Raw genomic sequence first — 19,388 nt, forward strand, 5'->3', positions numbered from 1 at the left:
CCTCTTGCAGTTCTTGAATGCTAATGAATTTCCCTCCCCTCCACAGTTAACTCACCCGCTCAAGTCCTCCCTCAAACCATGCCTGGTACCTTTCAACCTCAGGTATCTCATCTCGTACTGGTGGGCCCAGATGTGACTCATCAGTGATGGCCAGTGATCCCACCTGTTCTTCTCCCCATACTTAACACCTCCCAGTAGACCCCCAGGAATGGGTGTTCTCAAATTCTCCTTGGAAGTCTCCCCTTAGGAACCCAGAGCCATTCCCCCAATGTTGCCGGGAGCAGATGTTGGTTTTCCAAATAAACCCATTGTTTCCCGTGGTCCTCTCTCAAATGTGGGACCATTGCTCTAATTTGTGCAGCTCTATAGTATAACATCAAGTCCGGGAGTCCCACGCCTCCGCGATCCTTTGTTAGAATTTAACGTGTCATAGCCCACCCTAGGTTTCTGATTTTGCCAAAGGAACCTTAGGAGCTGTGATTTTGCTTCCCTCAGGTAGCCCTGATTGAAGATAGATTGATGGCAACATCTGAAAGACATATAATACCTGTGGGAGGAGATTCATTTTTATGGCATTGAGCCTTCCCATCTATGACAACTGACCCTTGCTCCATTTCTCCATCTCTGTAAATAGTTTATCAAACAGTGGAGTGGAGGTGGGTATTTGGCTACATCCAGATCTTCCCTTGGCCTAACAATTGTGATGCCCAGGTATTTAATACTGCACCTGAAATTCCAGGGGCCTGAGATCCTCAACGTCCCTAAAGTTTTCGGCTGCAACGGGGAAGATCACTGACTTTTCTTTTCACTTTAAAGCCAGAGAATCGCCTGTATGCTTCTATTATTGTCTGGACGGCCGGAACAGAGCTGATGGGGTTCACTAAGTGCAACAGCACGTCGTCCACATAGAGTCCTACCTTTAAACTCTGTTACCCTCCTTAATTCCCTCAACCTGTGGAGCCTTCCTTAGACGCTCGGCCAGGGCCATGTTAGTGCGAATAGGAGGGGCGAGAGCGGACAACCCTGCCTCGTCCCCCTCTGTAGCTCAAAGGTCCTTGATAGTCACCCGTTCCCAGTCACACGCACATATAATGCCCTTATCCCTCTCAGAATCTGATCCCCAAACCCGAATTTCCGTAGAACACCGTCCAAAAAGCCCCAGTCTACCCAGTCGAAAGCCTTCTCGGCATCGAGAGCCACCAACACTGGGTTCCACTCTATCCCCGCCGAAGCCTCCATCAAGTGCATTGTTTTGCGCACAGTGTCGGCCCCTTGCCTTCCCTGAATAAACCCTACCTGGTCTGAGCCGACTAGTTTTGGCATTATACCCTCCATCCGTTTGGCTAGGACTCTGGTGAAAATGTTCGTGTCCACATTGATTTGGGACATGGGGTGATAGGACTTACAGCACTTGGGGTCTCTGCCCGCTCTCAGTATTACTGTTTTCAACGCTTTCCCGAAGGACGGGGGGGTCCTCCCTGTGGTCAGGATATGATTAATGTTACAAGGTGTTGGGTGAGGGTTCCTGCAAAAGTCTTGTAAAACCAAGCCGTGTACCTGTCTTCCCGGGAGCCTTCCCCAATTTAAGTCTTGCGATTGCCTTCAACACTTCCTCCCGGGAGATGCACCTTTCCATCTCTGCCTTTTTGTTGCAATGAAGACTAGTCAGAGACACCTCCCCCCAGGTCCCAGTTCCTCTTCACTAAACTCACTTTCCTATGTTCGTAAAACCCAGCGAATTCCTAAACCACTTCTCCCGCGAGGGAGTGCAGCTGTCCTTCTGAACCCTGTCAACCCACTTCTCCGCTTGTTGGCCCCGGAGCCTCGCCGCGAATAGGGCGTCAGCTTTGTCCCCCTTTTCATAGTACTTTTGTTTCAAGAATTGCAGGCCAGCCACCACCTTCCCTAACTCCAGGTCTCTCAACTCCTGACGCTTTTCCCTTGCTAGACTCAGGTCGGCATCCCTTTCCCCTTCCCCCTTTCCCTCTACCCTCCACCAACTTAAGCCTACGAATGTCCCCCCTTAGTTTCCCAGCCTTTAGGGTCCGGATTCTCTTCTTGGCCGCCCCTTTTCTGATGATGAGGCCCCGCCATGTAGCCTTGGCCGCGTCCCATGTCACACCCAACTCCACCTCCCCTGTATCGTTCAACTGGAAGAACTCCTCAATCGCCTCTCATATTTCCTTCACAAAAGCGGTATCTTTCAGTAATCTATCATTGCACCGCCATAGCAATTCCCGAGGCTGCAGTCCCGACAGTGCTATGTCAACCACCACCATGTCATGATCCGACCAGCTAATCGGTGAGTGATCGCTGTTGGTGACCCTGTCAATGTGGTGATGGTGTAGGAACCAGTAGTCAATCCTTGTTCGGGTTCCGTGAACTGGGGAAAAAAAAGTATAGCCCCTTTTTGTTGGGTGACATAACCTCCATACGTCTACCAGCCCCTGATCAAACATATATCCCATCAGTCCCCACTCTTGTGGCCCGAGTCCCCCGCTCCTGTGGTCTTGCCCTCACTATGGTCCACGGTGCCGTCTGCCCACATGTTGAAATCTCCCCCCAGTAGGAACAAACCCATCTCCCGCTCGAGTATCTCTCCCATGGTCTCCCAGACAAATTGCATCTGCCCCGTGTTTGGGCTATACACTGCAGCGATGGTCAGCTGCACCCCCTCTAATGACCCAGAGATCAGCAACACCCTCCCATCTATACTCCTCCAAACCAATGGATTAGTTATCCGATTCTCTTATTGACGATGATGCCCACCCCCCTTCTTGTATGGCCTAGAGACCCATAAGACCTGTCCAACATGTGCCCCTGGGATGCGTCTCTCTTCCCCCTGAAGCAATCGAGTCTTTTGCACTAGCAGTACGTCTATGTCTCCGTTTCGGATTTCCCTTCCAAGCAGGGAGCGCTTGGTGGGTGAATTCAAACCCTTAACATTAAGAGTTTCCAGCTTCAAGACCTCAGCCCCGCCACCTCCCTCAACTTGCGCCATTGAAGTGTGTACATTCACCCTCCAACTGTGCCACTCGTCTTATTATGGGAACCATCAACCTTTCATTCATCTTAACCGTCTCCCAAACATCCCCCCGGCCCGCTCCACTCCCACCTCCCCCAAAACAAACTTCCATCCATGACGCCCACCTTGCGATGGACCACCAGGGGTAACTGCTTGCTGCATCAGTGATTCGCGATACCTCCACACCTCCCCCATTCTCACGTCACCCCTATAAATTTAGCCATCAGGTTTGCCGTGTACATGTTGACCCCCTCCTTTCCTTCAGCCGGAGCCACCCGTGTTCTTCTGCAGGGGTGTATTGAGCTTTTTAAATTTTCTTCCATCCGCCATCATCTTCTTAGTGCTCTGTGGACCCCCCCTGCCCATGCTCCCCTGCCAAAGTGTTCGAGGACCCTTCCGGGCCCTCAGTTGATTCATCTCCTTTGAGGACTTGGAGTACCTGCAGCGCCTACTGACCACTGGTCACACGATAGTCCGCCTCCTCCTTTTCAAATGATAGTGCAAATGGGAAGGACCAGCGGTATCTAATGCCTTTATCAGTTAACCACTGTGTGAGTGGGCGACAATCTCTTCGGCGGGCCAGGGTGAGGGCCGACAAGTCCTGTAACACCTTGATAGTGTCTCCCTCATTTTGGAAGCTCCCCAAGCGTTTAGCCTTCTCCAGAACCTCCATATTTTCTCTGTACCTCAAGAAGCGGACCACTATCGATCTCAGGCCCTTGCTCCCTCTACCTGCGCCTCTGTGGGCCCTTTCCAGCTGTACCTCTTTCCCTCTTTCCATGGCAAAAAGCTGATTGATTAGTCCTTGCACTTTTCTTTTTTTCTTGCCTGGAACCCAGCCTGCACCACTCCTCTGTGCACCAGCGGTCCCCGGTCTTCCTCCAGCATTGCAACCAATGAACAGTCTCCAGACCCAAGGCCCCAGCAAACCACTGTGGGACTCCACCTGGCCACACCTTCTGTACTGCCCCAGCTTGTGGTTCACTCGAGTTCCCCGTCACCACCGGGCCCAAGCCACCTTGTCCATGCACAGCCCAGTTATCCCAGGTGTCGCTCCTCCTCCAGCTCAGTCCGAGGTTGTGGTCCACAAAACATAGGCCCAAGGGGTACCACTAGGCAGTCCGCCCTTACCTTCCCCCAGGGCCTGTGGGAGCACATGTCTCTCCGGCGCTCCTCGATCTCTTCAAGTCTTTGCTAGAATGTTTGCCTAAACAGCGCTGTCTTGTGCGCCCCTAAGTTGATCTACACCCTGTCACTCCCCACCTTTCTTGCTGGTCCCTGTCGGGTTCCCGTGACGCTAGCTCCTCAATTATTGTGTCGCCTCTCCACACTCTGACTGTGCCTTGACCCCACAGGCACCTGCTCCACAGTTCGATTGAGCCCAAATGCACCCCGTCTGCACTTTCAAATGTATTGGGGATGGCTTCCAACTTCAGGACAGAGACAATGGTCGCCCCCTGCCAGGGTATAAGGTAGAACCCTCCTGTTGGCTCCGGTTCTTTCCTAGGACCGTCTTACTGTGGGTCTTTGTTGGGGGCTCATTTGCTACTTCCCAGACTTATCTTTCTTCTCTTCATGTCACCCCCCCCTTTCTTATTTCTTTTTATCCCTTTCTGTGCTTGGAGGGAGGTTTTTACTGCATTGGGCCCGGTTCCTCTTCAATATCAGCCCTTCTGTCTTCTGTTGGAGTTCAGGCATTTCCCCCAAGGGTTCCATGTGCCCCGCGGGGCTCCGTCACTGTACGCCGGTCGGGGGAGGGGTGGGCTGCAATTCCACAGCTTCCTCTTCGCCCCGTGTTGAGCTGCGGAAAAGGGACAGATCCACGCGCAGCCGATTGTGTTCCTGGTGCCTCCTCCGCCTTACCTCTAACCTGGATTTCTCTGGGGTCCTGTCCGGCACTCCCAGCAGCGCCACTTCTTCTTGCTCCGTCACGGCCGCTTTTGCGCACGGGCCCTGGTGGTGCAGCGGCGACTCCACTCCAACTCCAAGGTCTTATGCCTCGCTCACTCCAAGGACTCCAGTTGGCCTGGATGGGCGACGCAGGGGGACCAGCTCCTCACCGGCGGGGAGCTCCAGCTCCGTAAGGCTCTTCCAACTCCTCTCGCCAATCAGGGGTATGGCGGGCTCCCTCTTGGTACCCCGGCTATGTACAGCTCGCACTGCGCATCCGGTCTGTGGCGTCCTCCGTGTCAGCCCCCCTCTCACGACTTCGCCTGGGACTGAGGGTCTGGAATCTTTACCCCACCCCTTGCCTATGGGGGGGTCAACAAGCTTCACCTCAAGGCTAATACTGCCCTGGGGGGGACAACAAACTCCAAAGTGACAGAGCTGTGCGAGAGCAGCAGATTCCCGCGGTCTCTGCGTTAATATCTTTTTAAAGTGACCATTTAGTGTGAAGCCACAACCCGTGAGCCATAGCCTACACCTGTCTATGTGCCCTCCACCCACGTTCTCTGAAGTTAACACTCACCTCAGAGCTATGTGTTTTATTTTGTTGGCACCGACGTGAAGCACTCTTTTGGCAACTCCATCCAATCGTGTGAAGTGAAGCTACTGTCCCACAAATAGTGCCTTGGTCTTCTACAGAACTAAGGTGATTGTATGCCTCACATAAGAGAAAGGGAGGCTACAATATCGAAGGCGCATGGCCATCTATCACAAAAGCATCATACCAGCGGTATTATATACCCTTGAGGCACTCCCTGAACCGATGATGCAGTGGGTTGAAAAACTTGAGGGGAAGCTGCTGCGGTCCATCCTGGGACTGCCTCGAGGTGTACCAGTAGAAGCACTACGTTGCGAGTTGGGCGTGACTTCTATTTGTACATTGTGGTCTACTCGACGCTGCATTTTGTATCGTACTATAAATCTATCCTATCACATCCCTAATGCTATATATAATCTACTTGCTCAGTTGTTGGAAAAAGACAGTAAGAATACATTCTTAGTCGAATTGAGCACCACAGCTCTTACCTTTTTGCCATGTGGGATGACTGTTGAGATCTGCTACATGAGCGTAATGCTGAATTGATTTTGAAAAACAAATCAAAGGACCTTGATATGAGCATAAATACCGATAATCTGGCAAAAAATAAACTATACTCACTGTACAGTACTCAAAGCTTCTCGTGAGACACTCTATGTTCCTATCTAACGAAACCATGCTCGCTGCACATACGCAGATTTATATTATAACTACGCCTAAATAGCATACGTACCTTTGAGCATATGGGTTGGTGGAGCAACATACTTTGTGAGAAGTGTTTCTGACGTCTGTGTAAAAATTCAATTGAATCAGCATGACATCTTGTTACTCCGTGTCCTAGGCTATCATCCTTATATGCAAAGGGCTATAGCAGTCGGAGTATTAAGTATGATTTTATAGAATCAGATCAGTGTTGGAGCACAATATATGGAGCCCAGTCGATTGTGATTTCAGATGCAGCATATTATCTATGGAAAGAAATACTTAAAGAACTAACCACTCCTGTTGCTGTGCTTAATACATCCTAATATTCAATCTCTCTTTTCTCTTTTTAGTGAAACTGTGATATTTAGCACATAAAATGACATTTATGAATTGTATCATGTAATGTAATTAGGCGAGTCTTTTATTTGTGATTTTACAAAGTAATACTACATATATTTTATGCTATCTATCTTATATTTTGTAGTGTATTGTGAAAAAGGTTTGTCTATAACTATATGCACTGAATAAAAAAATAAAAAATGACAGTAAACCAAAATAAAAGAAAACATCTATATTTAAAGAAAAGAGAGACAGGGAAGATATAAAAAAGGGTTTACATTGTGATAGTATTTATCACTTTGCTAATAGTGACAAAAGTCCTGCTGTCAGGGCATTTGTAAGAAATCTAATAGGCTGTTGGTAAACAAAGAAAGAGAATGTAGAGTGTGTTAACGAACTATGTGATGACTCAGAAGAGTGTGCTTGTATTGTGGAGGAAGAAGAAATATATAACATTATTGATGAAGATGCTGATGAAGAAAAACCTATGTTGACAGTAAAAATTCATGGTGTGGTATTTGTAATGGTGATAGATTTGGGTGTTAAATCCACCTTAATGCCAAAGAAAATTATTTTATTGAAAGCAAATTACTCAAGAAGGTTCATCTCAACGCGATGGATATTAAGCCAGTAATTTATGGTGGGAAAACCATTGAGATACTAGGTTGATTTTGGTCCACCATACAATTTAAAAATAGAATGGCCAAAGGAAAGGTATACATATCGGATAAAGCTACACTTCCGTTGTTGAGTTGGTCTCATCAAAAGAGATTAAGAATAAAGTTAGACCCCAATGCTGAATAGATGGCGTATACAGTTGATAGAATGATTGGGGATGTATCCTCAGTTGGTTATTTGGTGAACGTTGAATCTCCTGAGGTTTTTAGAGACAGATTAGGCTATTTACAAAATTACATGCACAAAATGAGGATGAAACCGGACTCTCTTCCTGTAGTACAAAAGGCTAGACCTAATCCCATAAATCTTTGACAGAAAGTCAAAGATGAACTTTAGCCCCTGTGGTTGTACACAAACCCAATGGAAAACTAAGACTTTGAGATTGGTGAATCGCTCAGTTACACCTGATAGGCATCCGTTACAAACATTACAGAAATGTTAGGCACAATAAAAGGGGCAAAATCATGAGCACTCTAGATTTGAGATCTGCCTACCATCAAATAGTTCTTCATCCAGATTCTAGGAATGTCACCTCATTCATTACACCTAAGGGTCTATTCTAGTTTAAACACATGCCCTTTGGCTTAGTGTCTGCCGCTGCGGTCCTCCAGAGGGTGATGTATCAAATGTTTAGTGACATCCGGGGGGTTCTTTTAGTTAATGCCCAAACCAGGGAAGAGCATGATAAGAGACTAAAGAAAGTTCTTGATATTTTCCTGGAAAATGGTTTGACTACTAGCAATGAGAAGTGTAAATTTCATAAAACCACAATTCAGTATTTAGGACATACAATTTCTGAAAATGGTATAAGATCCAAATTTGAGCTTGTGAATAATATTTTGGATTTTCCCAGTCCCACGGATAAGGCTGAGGTCATTTCCTTTTTGGGAATAGCAGAGAGTTACTCCGAATGTATTGCAGGGTTAGCCACAAAATCTGTGACTATGAGGAAATTAGTGAAGAAAAGTGCCAAATTCCAATGGGATCATACTTGTGAAACTGAATTTAAGGCTATCAGGAGTGCTTTGAATAAAGCCCCAACATTCAGTAGCTATGATCCCAGTACAAAATCTATAGAAACGACAGATGCCAGTAATCAAAGTTTAGGAGCTGTATTAACACAAGTGTGTAAGGGTAAGGAATCTGCTGTGTCTTTTGCTTTGCGAGTGTTAAAAGAAGCAGATCAAAATTACTCAACCATTGAGAAAGAGTTGTTGGCAGTCAAATGGGCCATAGATAAGTTTCGGCCATTTTTGTGAGGCAGGAAATGTACGATTCGTTCAGACCACAAGCCTGTAAAAGAAATGTTAACCACCAAGGGTCTAGACAAGGTATCCTTCATGATTAGGAAGTGGGTGGCCAGCCTGCAGTATTATGTATGAAATGGAGTATGTACCAGGAGTAAAAAGCAAAGCTACAGATTGTTTGTCTCAATTGACCAATGTGGTTGAGGAACAAAGTGCAAACGATGAAGACATAGATGATAAATTGTTGGAAATTGAAGTGAATCAGGATGTGGTGTCGGAGGAAGAATGGGTGGAAGGTGAGGTATTAAGGGACACCAAAGAATATATTGAATGTGGAATGAAAAGCAACAAAATAAGCAGAGGTGGTTCTATACCTGATGCCATGAGACTAGTATTTGATGAGCTAAGCTAGAACTGAGATATGTTGATGAGGGTAGAGAAGCTAGTTCCTCCTCCAGGTGTGAGAAAGAAAATACTGGCTAGAGCAGATGAAGGCCATTAGGGTATGACAAAGACTAAGCAGTTGTTGAGACAAGATTTTTGGCAGGGCATGGATGTGCAAGTGGAGAGGTTGGTGAAAGAATGTCATGTGTGTGAAGAATCTGGCAGAACCTCTGTCACAAGGGTAGAGCCAATGACTGTAACGCTCACCTGATTCTCGCAGAGGCGCCGGTCTTGACTGGGCGACTACCGTATCTTCAAAGGTGATGTGTAGCACCCGGTTGGCTCTTTGGGCTGGACCCCTGTGCACTGTATGCCTGACGTGTAGAGTAAGATGTCTGCAGATAGAAAAGATGGGGTTAATGAACTGGGGTTATTGGGGTGTCCCTATCTCTTTCCTCTTCTCCTCTCCTGTAGACCCCCAAAGGTTAACGCTCTCACCTTAGGTAAGTGAATGCCGAGCTCTCCATCTGCCTCGAGGCAGGGTGCTGTAACCAGTTTCTTCACTGGATAGGTAGCGCAGGCCTCTTGACTTCAGAGGACTGCTGTCCGTTGTTTACTGCACGAACGGTAAGTTTCGAGTCATTCAAATGTCTTTAAAGTCTTTAGTAATGTTGTCTCTTGTTTTGCAGGGTTCCGGCGATGGCGGATGACGGGCTGAAGTGAGTTGAAGATGGAGCCCGTGTGATGAATAGAAGCGCCTGGAAGCACGTAAGTAAGCGCTTGTTGCCTGCTTCACTATGCGCTCTAACTGTCTTTTTATTTTGCAGGTACGAGTTCGGAGCGGCTGCAGGGTGCCGGAATACCCACTGGATTAGATGTGGAAAGGAGTAATGGCACGTGAGTATTAAAGTTCCCCAATGTCTTTAAACGCACCTTGTTTTGTCTTTCAGATGCGGGATGCAGCGCCGAAGGCCTCCGGAGCGTGCGAAGAGTTGGTAAACTTTTGTCTTTCAGATGCCGGAATGCAGTGTGAAGACCTCCGGAGCGCACGAAGAGTAGGTAAGCCTTTGCCTTTCAGATGCCGGAATGCTAACCTGTTCTTTCTTGTCTTTATAGGTGTTGCTGAAGACTGGATTCAGGATGGTAAGCCTTTGCCTTTCAGATGCCGGAATGCTAAGCTGTTCTTTCTTGTCTTTATAGGTGTTGCTGAAGACTGGATTCAGGATGGTAAGCCTTTTTCCTTAGGCCCAGGACCGGATGCAGAAGACACGATGAGCGTTCTGCTGCAGAGGTTGCAGAATAACGCAAAGCAAGATTCATCCACCGGGTGTGGTTTAAATAGCCTCCTGTAGTGCTTAGGTGTCTCCTTCCACAGCCACGCCTAAGTAAGAAAAGAGTTCCTGGTAAGAAAAGAGTTCCTGCCTTCCAGAAGAGTTCCAGTGTTCTGAATCTAGGGAGTGGCTCCAGCCCCACCCAACAGGAAAAGTAGTTCCAAACAGAAGAGGATCAGAGGCTCAACTGGCAGGCAAGTAAGCAGCATGGTCTGCTGAAGGTAAGTCCACCCAAGCATTATGAGCCCGGCGCTTCCAGCGCTGGGACTGGGCATATTTATGAGCCTGGTGCCACTGGCGCCAGGACTGGGTCCAAAAGGTCCCAATTGGGACTGGTTGGCACTGGGAACCTGGGTTATGGATCTGCTTCCAAGGGAGTTGGGAAAACCCTGACCTTTTGGAAGCAGAGATCATGACAATGACATTAATATCCATTCCTAAAATTCCATTGGGCAGGTTTGGGCATTGTGGGGCCGGTACGATGTCAAACAGATATAACGTACTGTATTGTATTAGTTGACACATCTCATTAGGTGGAGACACCATAGGTACAACATATTTGTACAAGAGACATTGTTAAATTCCTAGATGAGGTATTCAAGAGGGACGGATATCCTTCAAGTATCATTACAGATAATGGTGTGCAATTGGTGTCAGAGGAGATGGAAACGTTTTTAAAAACAATGGGATTCACCATAAAACAAGTTCTATCTATCATCCCGAAACCAATGGGATAGTAAAAAGGTTTAATCGTGTCATCAAGGATAGCATCAGAGGGGCCATTGCTGAGGGGCGAGATTGGAGGAAAAGTGTAGATGAAGTGGTGGTAGCATATTGGTTCACTCCTCATTCCACTACGGGCATTTCACCCTTTGAGATGCTCTGGGGCAGGAAGCCCAATACAAAAGTTTGTCCTCCTTGGCTTAGTAGAGCAGGGGTGAGAAACGTTGATTTGAAGAACGTTAGATATAACACTAGTAAGTAACAATTACAGAAAAAGAAGTGTTTTGATGTCCGGAAAGCTGTGAAAGAGAGGAGGTTTGTAGTGGGTGATGAAGTGCGTATTAAACTGCCTCCAGGGAGGAAAGAAGGTGTGGTGAGTTGGTCCGAACCGATCAAAGCGATTCTGCATGGTGCTCTCAGAACTTCTAATGGTAATGTTTGGAACAAAAATAGTGTGTTGCAATCAGGTCGACCAAGGGAAAATGAATAATAAAATGGAGTTTAGTACTGCATCTAGCAGTAAAAATACAGGTCAACCAAGAAGAGAGTGTTGCAAGCCATCTTACTTGAGGAAATCTGTGAAGTGATTTACTGTCAACACCACTGAAGGGACTGAGGGGATATGTGGCCAACAAGGTTTGATGATTACCACTTTTAGTCCATCTTTCCCTTGTTCACTTTGACTTCATTCCAATTGTAAATAATTCCATGTGTAAATGGGTTGTGTCATTGTATATAGTTAACGTTGTCTATCTCAAAGTCATACGAATGAAGGGTATTCTGTTGTGAGAAAAATCTGTAAAGAAGGGAGATGTGTAACATTCTGCACGATGTAACATCTGTACCTGGAACACTAGAATGTAGAGCACTTCAAGAAGAATGGTAACAAGATGCATCTTTAGAAGTATCGAGTAACAGAAAGGGAGCTGACTTGAAGGAAGCCAGAGGGTTCTAGACACGCTCTTAAAGAAGAGGAAAGAAACTGACCTGTCTGCTGTATCCTTTCATCTCTCTCCTGCTCAGTACAAGACCCTGGGCATCAACCCTTGTGCATCCCTGCCTCTCCGCCTCCCACCTGCAAATGGAGCTGCCCTCAGCTGTTTCCCGTACCAGTGGGACATCAGGGAGCCCAGGCTGGACACCACTTTTTGGAGATTTACCGGCTAGCCCCGGCCCACTTAAAGCTCTGGGCAGAGCGCCCCAGAGTTAGGTATTATATAGAAGATGTCTCTGCCATCAAATGGTCCAGGAGGCAAGCGCAGGGGCAACACGTTTTTCTTGGACGCAAGACAATACAGAGCAACACAGGTTCCAGTCTCCCGTATTGGGCGCGTAATAAAGGTTAATTAATGAAATCAAGCTTTCTTTACTTGAGATATTCAACAGGCAGGTCTGGCAGAGCATTAGGTTCCTCAGAGGATGACAAGGTATCAGCTTTTTCCTTAGGAATAGTGGGCTGCCTCTGTATAGACCACAACAATTTGTGTATGAGGCAAACACGAATAATTCAGCAGTACACAGCATTTTATAGGCATGCAACCTTTTTTAGATCATTGTTATGAAATATTTTTTTTTGTTGATTTTACTCTTACAAATCGATTTTTCCATTTGTACAGTACGTACTCGATTCGGATTTCTTTTACAAGAAATGGAAAGCGTGGCCAGATGCTGCTTGTTTGCATTTATAGTTTCATTTTTTATATTGTTTTTTCACACAAACCTTTTTTTAACAGTTTATACCAAAGCAGAAGCACTTTGCAAAGAGTATGGAGAGACCAAGGGACCTGGAACGACAGCAAAACCCTCTGGACACCTGTTCTTCAGGAAACTGGGTTCGCTTGTTAAGAATACCCTGGCCAAGTGTGAGCGAGAAAATGGCTTCATGTGAGTATCACAAAAGCGGTCGGTCTTCAGTGCAAGAAATATATTTTCTTTGAAAGAAACATGGCTCGAATGAAGAACTCTACTGTTGCACAATTAGGAACACGTGGACATGGGTTCCAATCCAATCATTTGCACAAACATCCTATGATTATGGGCAAATCACTCTAGCTTACTGCACCTAAATTGTAATAGTGTGTAATGTAAATATGTAAAAGAAACATTTGTATAGTATGCCATCAGTGTTGTTCCAATGATATGCTGCTGGCATTCTTTTCACCACAGTCTCATTTCTGTATCCTGTTCTCAACCAGACTGTATTTACATGGTTCTATGGCCATCCCACTGCTACAGTAAATGCTCCCTGTAAAGTGCTGATCTAGCCCTGGGGGCTAGCTTTATATCTCGATTAGCAACTGATGAGGATGCCTCAGCCAATCAGAAAACATAGATGACGGACTCTATAATCAGCCAGTACAAGCCTGCATTCTAATCTTTCAGTCAGCATAGCCCTCTCTTGTTTAAGTTGTATCCCACTTCCTATCTGGATCAGTATCTCTGCTCTTCAGTAACCTTGCCTTTGCTCTGGGCACTGCACTCGTACCTCAGTGATCTTCCCTGGTCGGGCCTCAGTCTAAATGGAAATAAAAAAGGGAGCATTTATTTTTCGCTCCCTTTTCCTTTACCCGTGCCCTACATATCCGCTTTTGTTTCTGTTGGGAACATTCTTTTGCATGCCAAATGCTTTTTACAGTAGCAAGCAAAACCCTGCACTGAGCAGCATGCTTTAGGATGCTAATGTGATGACACATGCAGCCATAGGCAACCATAGCTCAGCCCGCCCACTGCTGCAGGCGTCATCTCTAATTACATACAAACAAAAGGAATTACACTTCCAGCTTTATAGCTCCTTCACATTTCTTGGATCATTTTGGAAAATTCAAACCTTGAACCTCCTCCTCAATTTTAATATTAGTGTAAGCTAAGAAAGGGGATGATTTGGCAATTAGGTATGTATTTGTAGAAAGCCAGATGAACATGCTGCTATACGCTGGGGAGTTGAAGATGTCTGAGCCAGGTTTATCTTAGGTTCTTGTCATAGGTCCTAAGTGTAAGGCAAGCGCATACTATAGAGATTTTTGGAATTTAATTTGCGCCAATTGGAACCCTATCAGTCAGCAACAACACATGGGCCCGAGAGAAACAACCTCACCAAGGCACCTAGCTCTCCCAAATTGAAATATAGCCTTTAAGAGGATATCATTTGAATCCTCTTGTGTCCTATGGGATCGTAGATTAACATACTTACGATTGATGTGCAGCCTCTAGATGCCTCACAAATGGGCTCATTGAACAAAGCCTTTCTGCTACGGATGTTGGTGCAAGATATCTAGACACTACAACCTTATGAATGTCTTGTAAATGTGCCCCTACCCATGAAGGAATGTTTTGAATACACACTGTAAAAAAAGAAAGTATATGCAGACTTGCACTACTAGTACTACGCACATACATACATACATACATACATACATACATACATACATACATACATACATACATACATACATATACACATTACATTAAAAAAAAGTACCTTACCTACTTGCACCCTCAACAGACAGCCGCATGGATGACCGGATGGCCTGCCCTTCTTCTCTGCAACCTTAACACGCTGACTTACGGTAGAGGACTCCCCTCCTGTCAGTCATCATGTCTATGCTATTGGCGTAATAATGAGATACAGTAGGGCAAGGCTTCCTATGCTCTGCCAGCCTCTCATTATCTCATGCTACATTTGTGCAGTGCCCAAAGAGCCCCACATACAAACATAAAAATGGGTAGCGGGGGATGCACCCCTGCTCAGAGGCAGGCAACACAGTTCCCTACAAATAAAACACATGGGTAGACTGTGCTGCTTGCCACTCGGGCAAGAAGGGTGGTGCTCCTCCACAACCTCGCCCATAGTGGCAAGCCACCACTGATTACCTCGATTGTGGAACTAATAGTAGCTCACCGGAATGCATTTACATATGTGGGCAAATCAGCAGCTTAAAGCACTACAAGTTGTTAATCTATGGAAAACATTTTTAAAAATCAGATGTTTTATTTTAATATATTTTAGTATGCTTTATAGTTGTCTGTTAGTTAATCAAACAATTTTATTTTATCAGTTATTTCCAGAAGGTCCCTAATGAGGCCCCTCAACTTGAACTAAAAGCAAATTATGGCCTTGTGGAGCCTGTGCCATTTGAATTTCCTGCCCTGAACCCACAATGGACCCCAGAAACACTAGCCGGCTTTGATCTTACCAAGAGGCCAAAAGAAGATGAGAATAATGTAAGACACTATTTTGTTCTGTGTTTTGTAACTTAGCTTTTAGAGATCTGAGTCATATTGCTTAGTATGGTGTTCATGAAGTTTCATTGTCTGTATAAGAGCTATGCTCTGAGAATCACAATACTCATGGTGCTTTGTATCTATCCATGTGCACAGGTTCGAAGCCCTCTCCATTTTCCTAATTGTTTGAAGGTGCTTGGCAGAGTATACATTCCCATTACAGACTATGGAAAAGTCCCCTGCCTTTTTTGGGGACATATAAAGGGTTGACCAAGGGGGCAGGATAGCTCCCTGAATTAGTGGATGAAAAGCCCAGTTTTGTGTCAATGGGGAGAAAACCCTCATCACCCCCAATAGGGCCCCGTCGCTGGGCAGGGGGGAGCGACATGCACAGTGGAAATGCTACCAGCTTTTTAAGAAATACACAAATGTCTCCGGAGGATCAGTGTAGCCCTGCCGTAGGATACCAGTAACCACCTAAAAATACCCACGGGCAGAGAAATCCAGGTTTCATGACCACTGTTCTTGCAGATATCTCCCTGCAAATACACACTGCATATAGTGATATAGTGAAGCAGACATGGCTCAGCTTCAGGAGCCGAACACCCTTGAGCATGTGCTGAAAGAAGAGCTGCCCTATTTCAGGATAGCGGATGAGGTTTTAAAAAATGTGGCCTGCATCCTCGTAAGAAACATTCTTACAACCCAAACACACCAGTTACAGGTATTGTAATTGCAGGGAGCCACTCCGAATCCCTGCACAATCAAACCACCTAGCTACAGACTCTCGATCCAAGCCCGACCTAAGGTGAGTGGACCCTAGGGTTTTTGAGCCCGGGACCAGTAAATAGGAGTGTGGGGGTCATGACTCCTCCTGCAATCCTATGGTCCCATTAAGGACTGAGAGGCTGTACAGTAGGGCACTGCAAATGAGAACCATGTGACAATCGTGCATGTGGAATCATTGAGACTGGCGCTTTGATCCACGCAGAGGTGGATCTCTGTGTTTCTGCTTCCTCCATTTCCGGAGGACACAGGATGAAGGCGCAAGGAGCATTTTTCCCTTTTCAGTATGGTAGACTGCAGCAAACAGGCCTTCCTAACATGGTCGCTCATCTCTTCCAGCTCTCAGGAGGTAGAGCCAATTGGAGCTGGTAACCAGGGAGAAACAGTGCTCCTGAATCTCGGTTCAGCTGTTATTTTGCATTTTCCTCTTTCACTCCTTGTCCTTGCTGTTCTTCTCTGCTCTCAGTCCCCTTTCCAACTGATTCCCCTGTTGATAGATTCTCCTGGAGTTCCTAGTCAGTTTCACATTCTTGTTCTGCTGGAATTGTGTCGAGCTCTCAAGCCTGCTAGACGTTTGTCAGCCTTCAAGTCTGCTGGTAGGGACCAGCCCCTTCACCCTGCTGGAAACTGCATGGAAGTTTTCTCTTTTGCGTTTTCTACTCCCAAACATCGATACTTCCTTGGTGTTGAATTCTATAGCTGTATACCACTGGAGTCTAGCAAAGTGACTTGTAAGGAGGGTTGTCCTTTTTTTGCCAAGCTTCCAGCTGAGACCTGCTATTGCCAGTGAGTGTTTAGAGAAATTTGGAGTATGGAACAAGTTGACAGTTCAAGAAGGAAATGGGAGAAGGAGGTTGGATAAAGAGAAGAAAGAAAAAAGGAGATTGGATACACGAGGGGAGAAGAAAAATCAGGAAATGAAGGTGGAGAATATGAGGTGGTGCCGGGAGAAGAATACCGGGAGGAGGTAGGAAAAGTATATCAGAAGGGGGCAGGAAGAGCATATGAGGAGTGGGAAGTAGGGAAATATCAGAAATGGACAGGAAGAGAATCCTAGGCTGTGGCAAGAAAGGTATATCAGGAGGTGGCAACAGGAGAATAGCAGGAGGTGGTAGGAAAAGGCTACAGCAGGTGGAAGAAGACAAAAACATCGGGCAGAGGCTGGGAAGCAGGAGGAAGCATCCAGCACTAGTGAGGTTATAGGAAGATTAGGATGGAATGTGAGGGCATGCATCGCTCAAGGCAGTGGGTAGGGGCAGGACCATCATCACAGACAGAGAAGAGAAGGACAGAGGGTAGAAATCAGGACCTTAGAGAAGGAAGTTGATAAGACCCTCTTAAACACGCCTACGCCTCCGAGCCTGAGAAACTTAGAAAGAAAAACCGCATCGTTTTCAAACACAACCGGGTTGTGTTTCTGCCTAATTCTGCTTTCCCATTTGGGGCTTTAGGGCTCCTCACGGGGAGCCCTAGAGCCCCAAATGGGAAAGCAGATTTAGGCAGAAACACCGCGGCATGTAAACAAAACCGTGTTGTGTTTCTGCATGCCTTGGCTTTCACTTTGGGTCTCCGGTGCTCTCCTGGGGGAGCACCGGAGACCCAAAGTGATAGCCACGGCAGGCAGAAACACAATGCGGTTGTGTTTGAAAACGCTGCGTTTTTTCTTTGAGTTTCTCAGGCTCCTCTGAGCCTGAGAAACTTAGAAAGAAAAACCGCAGCGTTTTCAAACACAATCGCGTTGTGTTTCTGCCTAAATCTGCTTTCCCATTTGCGGCTTTAGGGCTCCCCGTGAGGAGCCCTAAAGCCCCAAATGGGAAAGCAGAATTAGGCAGAAACACAACCCGGTTGTGTTTGAAAACGATGCAGGCAGAAACACAAAACGTTTGTGTTTGAAAACGCTGCGGTTTTTCTTTCTGAGTTTCTCAGGCTCCTCCGAGCTTAGAAAGAAAAACCGCAGCGTTTTCAAACACAATAACGTTGTATTTATGTTTGCGGTCGCTTCAAAAGCTACCACAAACATTAATACAACGTTTTTAAAGCTGCGGTTTTATTTCTAAGTTTTCCGGGCTCCTCCAGCCCGGAAAACTTAGAAAAAAAAACGCAGCTAGTGTTTATTTGTATTAAAAAAATAGCACTTACCGAGATGCAGCTGCAGCTTTCCTGCCTGTAGTCTCCGGTCCCCGTCCTCCGCGTACAGCACCAATGAAGGAAAAGCCACCCAGTGGTAGCTTTTGTTTACTACAGCTGGCTGGATTTTCCTTCATTAGTGCCGCAAAAGCCAAAGTGAGCACAGCGGCGGGCATCCATTTCACAAAATGGATGCCCCCATGTGCTATCTTTGAGCTTGAATTGCTCAAAATTTTACATAGGGACCTTGGGAAAAAAAAATGCCAATGTTTTTTTTTTTAATATTGCCTATCTATTTTTTAAATAAAAAATGTTGGGCGAACCATTCCTTTAAGGCAACTGCCCAGCTGTAATTGCAGGTATAGTTTGTAACTATTTTGTAACTGGCATTATCTGTACCTCACAGCGCATTACAATAATGTAAAAGTCAACGTGTAAGTGGAGAGATTTGCAAGCAAAACCTACACCTGCTTTTTCAAATGTGTATTCTCCATTTAGAGCTATAGTCCCCTCAAACGTTAACAAAGAAAAACAGAGAGGTTTCCTGCAGTAATTAATTGGATGGTCTTGTGTAGCCGTTTGTAATATCATTTTACAGCCTTTGTGTTGCAAGAAAATATGTTATTAGGCCTTCTAAAAGAAAGGCTTTACAAGAAATATCCGTACTGTCACTGGTTTCCTGTAAGAAAAGGAGCGGAATTGACAACTTTTATTTAATAGCATGGCTGAAGGAATAAAGTTTGAAATTGTACACACATTTTAAATGCTAGAAAGGCAAGTGTCACTTAAGCACAAGCTGTTTCTATAATTTATGTTTTCCTTGGTGTGTGAATCTTTAAAGGAATGGCCTCTGGAGACACACTTGATCTGTTTTATTTAGGAGCAACTTTTGTCTTCGCTCACGGGTGAGGCCGACAGGTGTGATTTATGCATGTTACCCGGAGGCTAATTCAGCAGGAGCTGAAACCAGGTCCTGCCTTGGACTTTCAAAGCGATTACCAGGAGCACTTTTATCTTTACCAAGAGCTAAATAGCGCTCAGTGCCCCTGAATTTCGATCCCTGTCTCATGACCCAGGATTACCTTCCCCAAGACTTCACTTGCTTCAGTCTTTTCAAAAGTGTTGCAGTGGTTTTGTTGGGCGTACTTCATGGTGTCCTTTAGTTCTCACCATTCGGGGCTCTCTGGTCTAGGCGCAGTTATCAGACCACACGGTCCACCCATCTCCGGTCACGCAACCAGGATCCGTGGGTTGCTTAGCTCACACGCAGGTTTCTTGCCACTGGCTCCTGTGCACCAAGTCACTTTCACTTGACTCCTTCTATTGGCCGCTTGGCT

The 19,388-nt window shown here is 46.0% G+C and overlaps 1 protein-coding gene across 2 annotated transcripts in view; it reads left to right on the forward strand.

The window, feature by feature from the left end:
- The window catches only part of BROX (BRO1 domain and CAAX motif containing), a 904,523-nt gene that overhangs the window by 832,691 nt on the left and 52,444 nt on the right, over positions 1 to 19,388 (forward strand). For both annotated transcript variants that reach the window (XM_069608616.1, XM_069608615.1), the window contains 2 exons: positions 12,651 to 12,801; positions 14,973 to 15,138. In XM_069608616.1, the coding sequence (XP_069464717.1) occupies positions 12,651 to 12,801; positions 14,973 to 15,138 (317 nt within the window). The remainder of the gene's footprint in view (positions 1 to 12,650; positions 12,802 to 14,972; positions 15,139 to 19,388) is intronic.

Source organism: Ambystoma mexicanum, chromosome 4q (genome assembly GCF_040938575.1).
Source record: "Ambystoma mexicanum isolate Mex_15411 chromosome 4q, UKY_AmexF1_1, whole genome shotgun sequence".
NCBI classification, from domain to species: Eukaryota; Metazoa; Chordata; class Amphibia; order Caudata; family Ambystomatidae; genus Ambystoma; species Ambystoma mexicanum.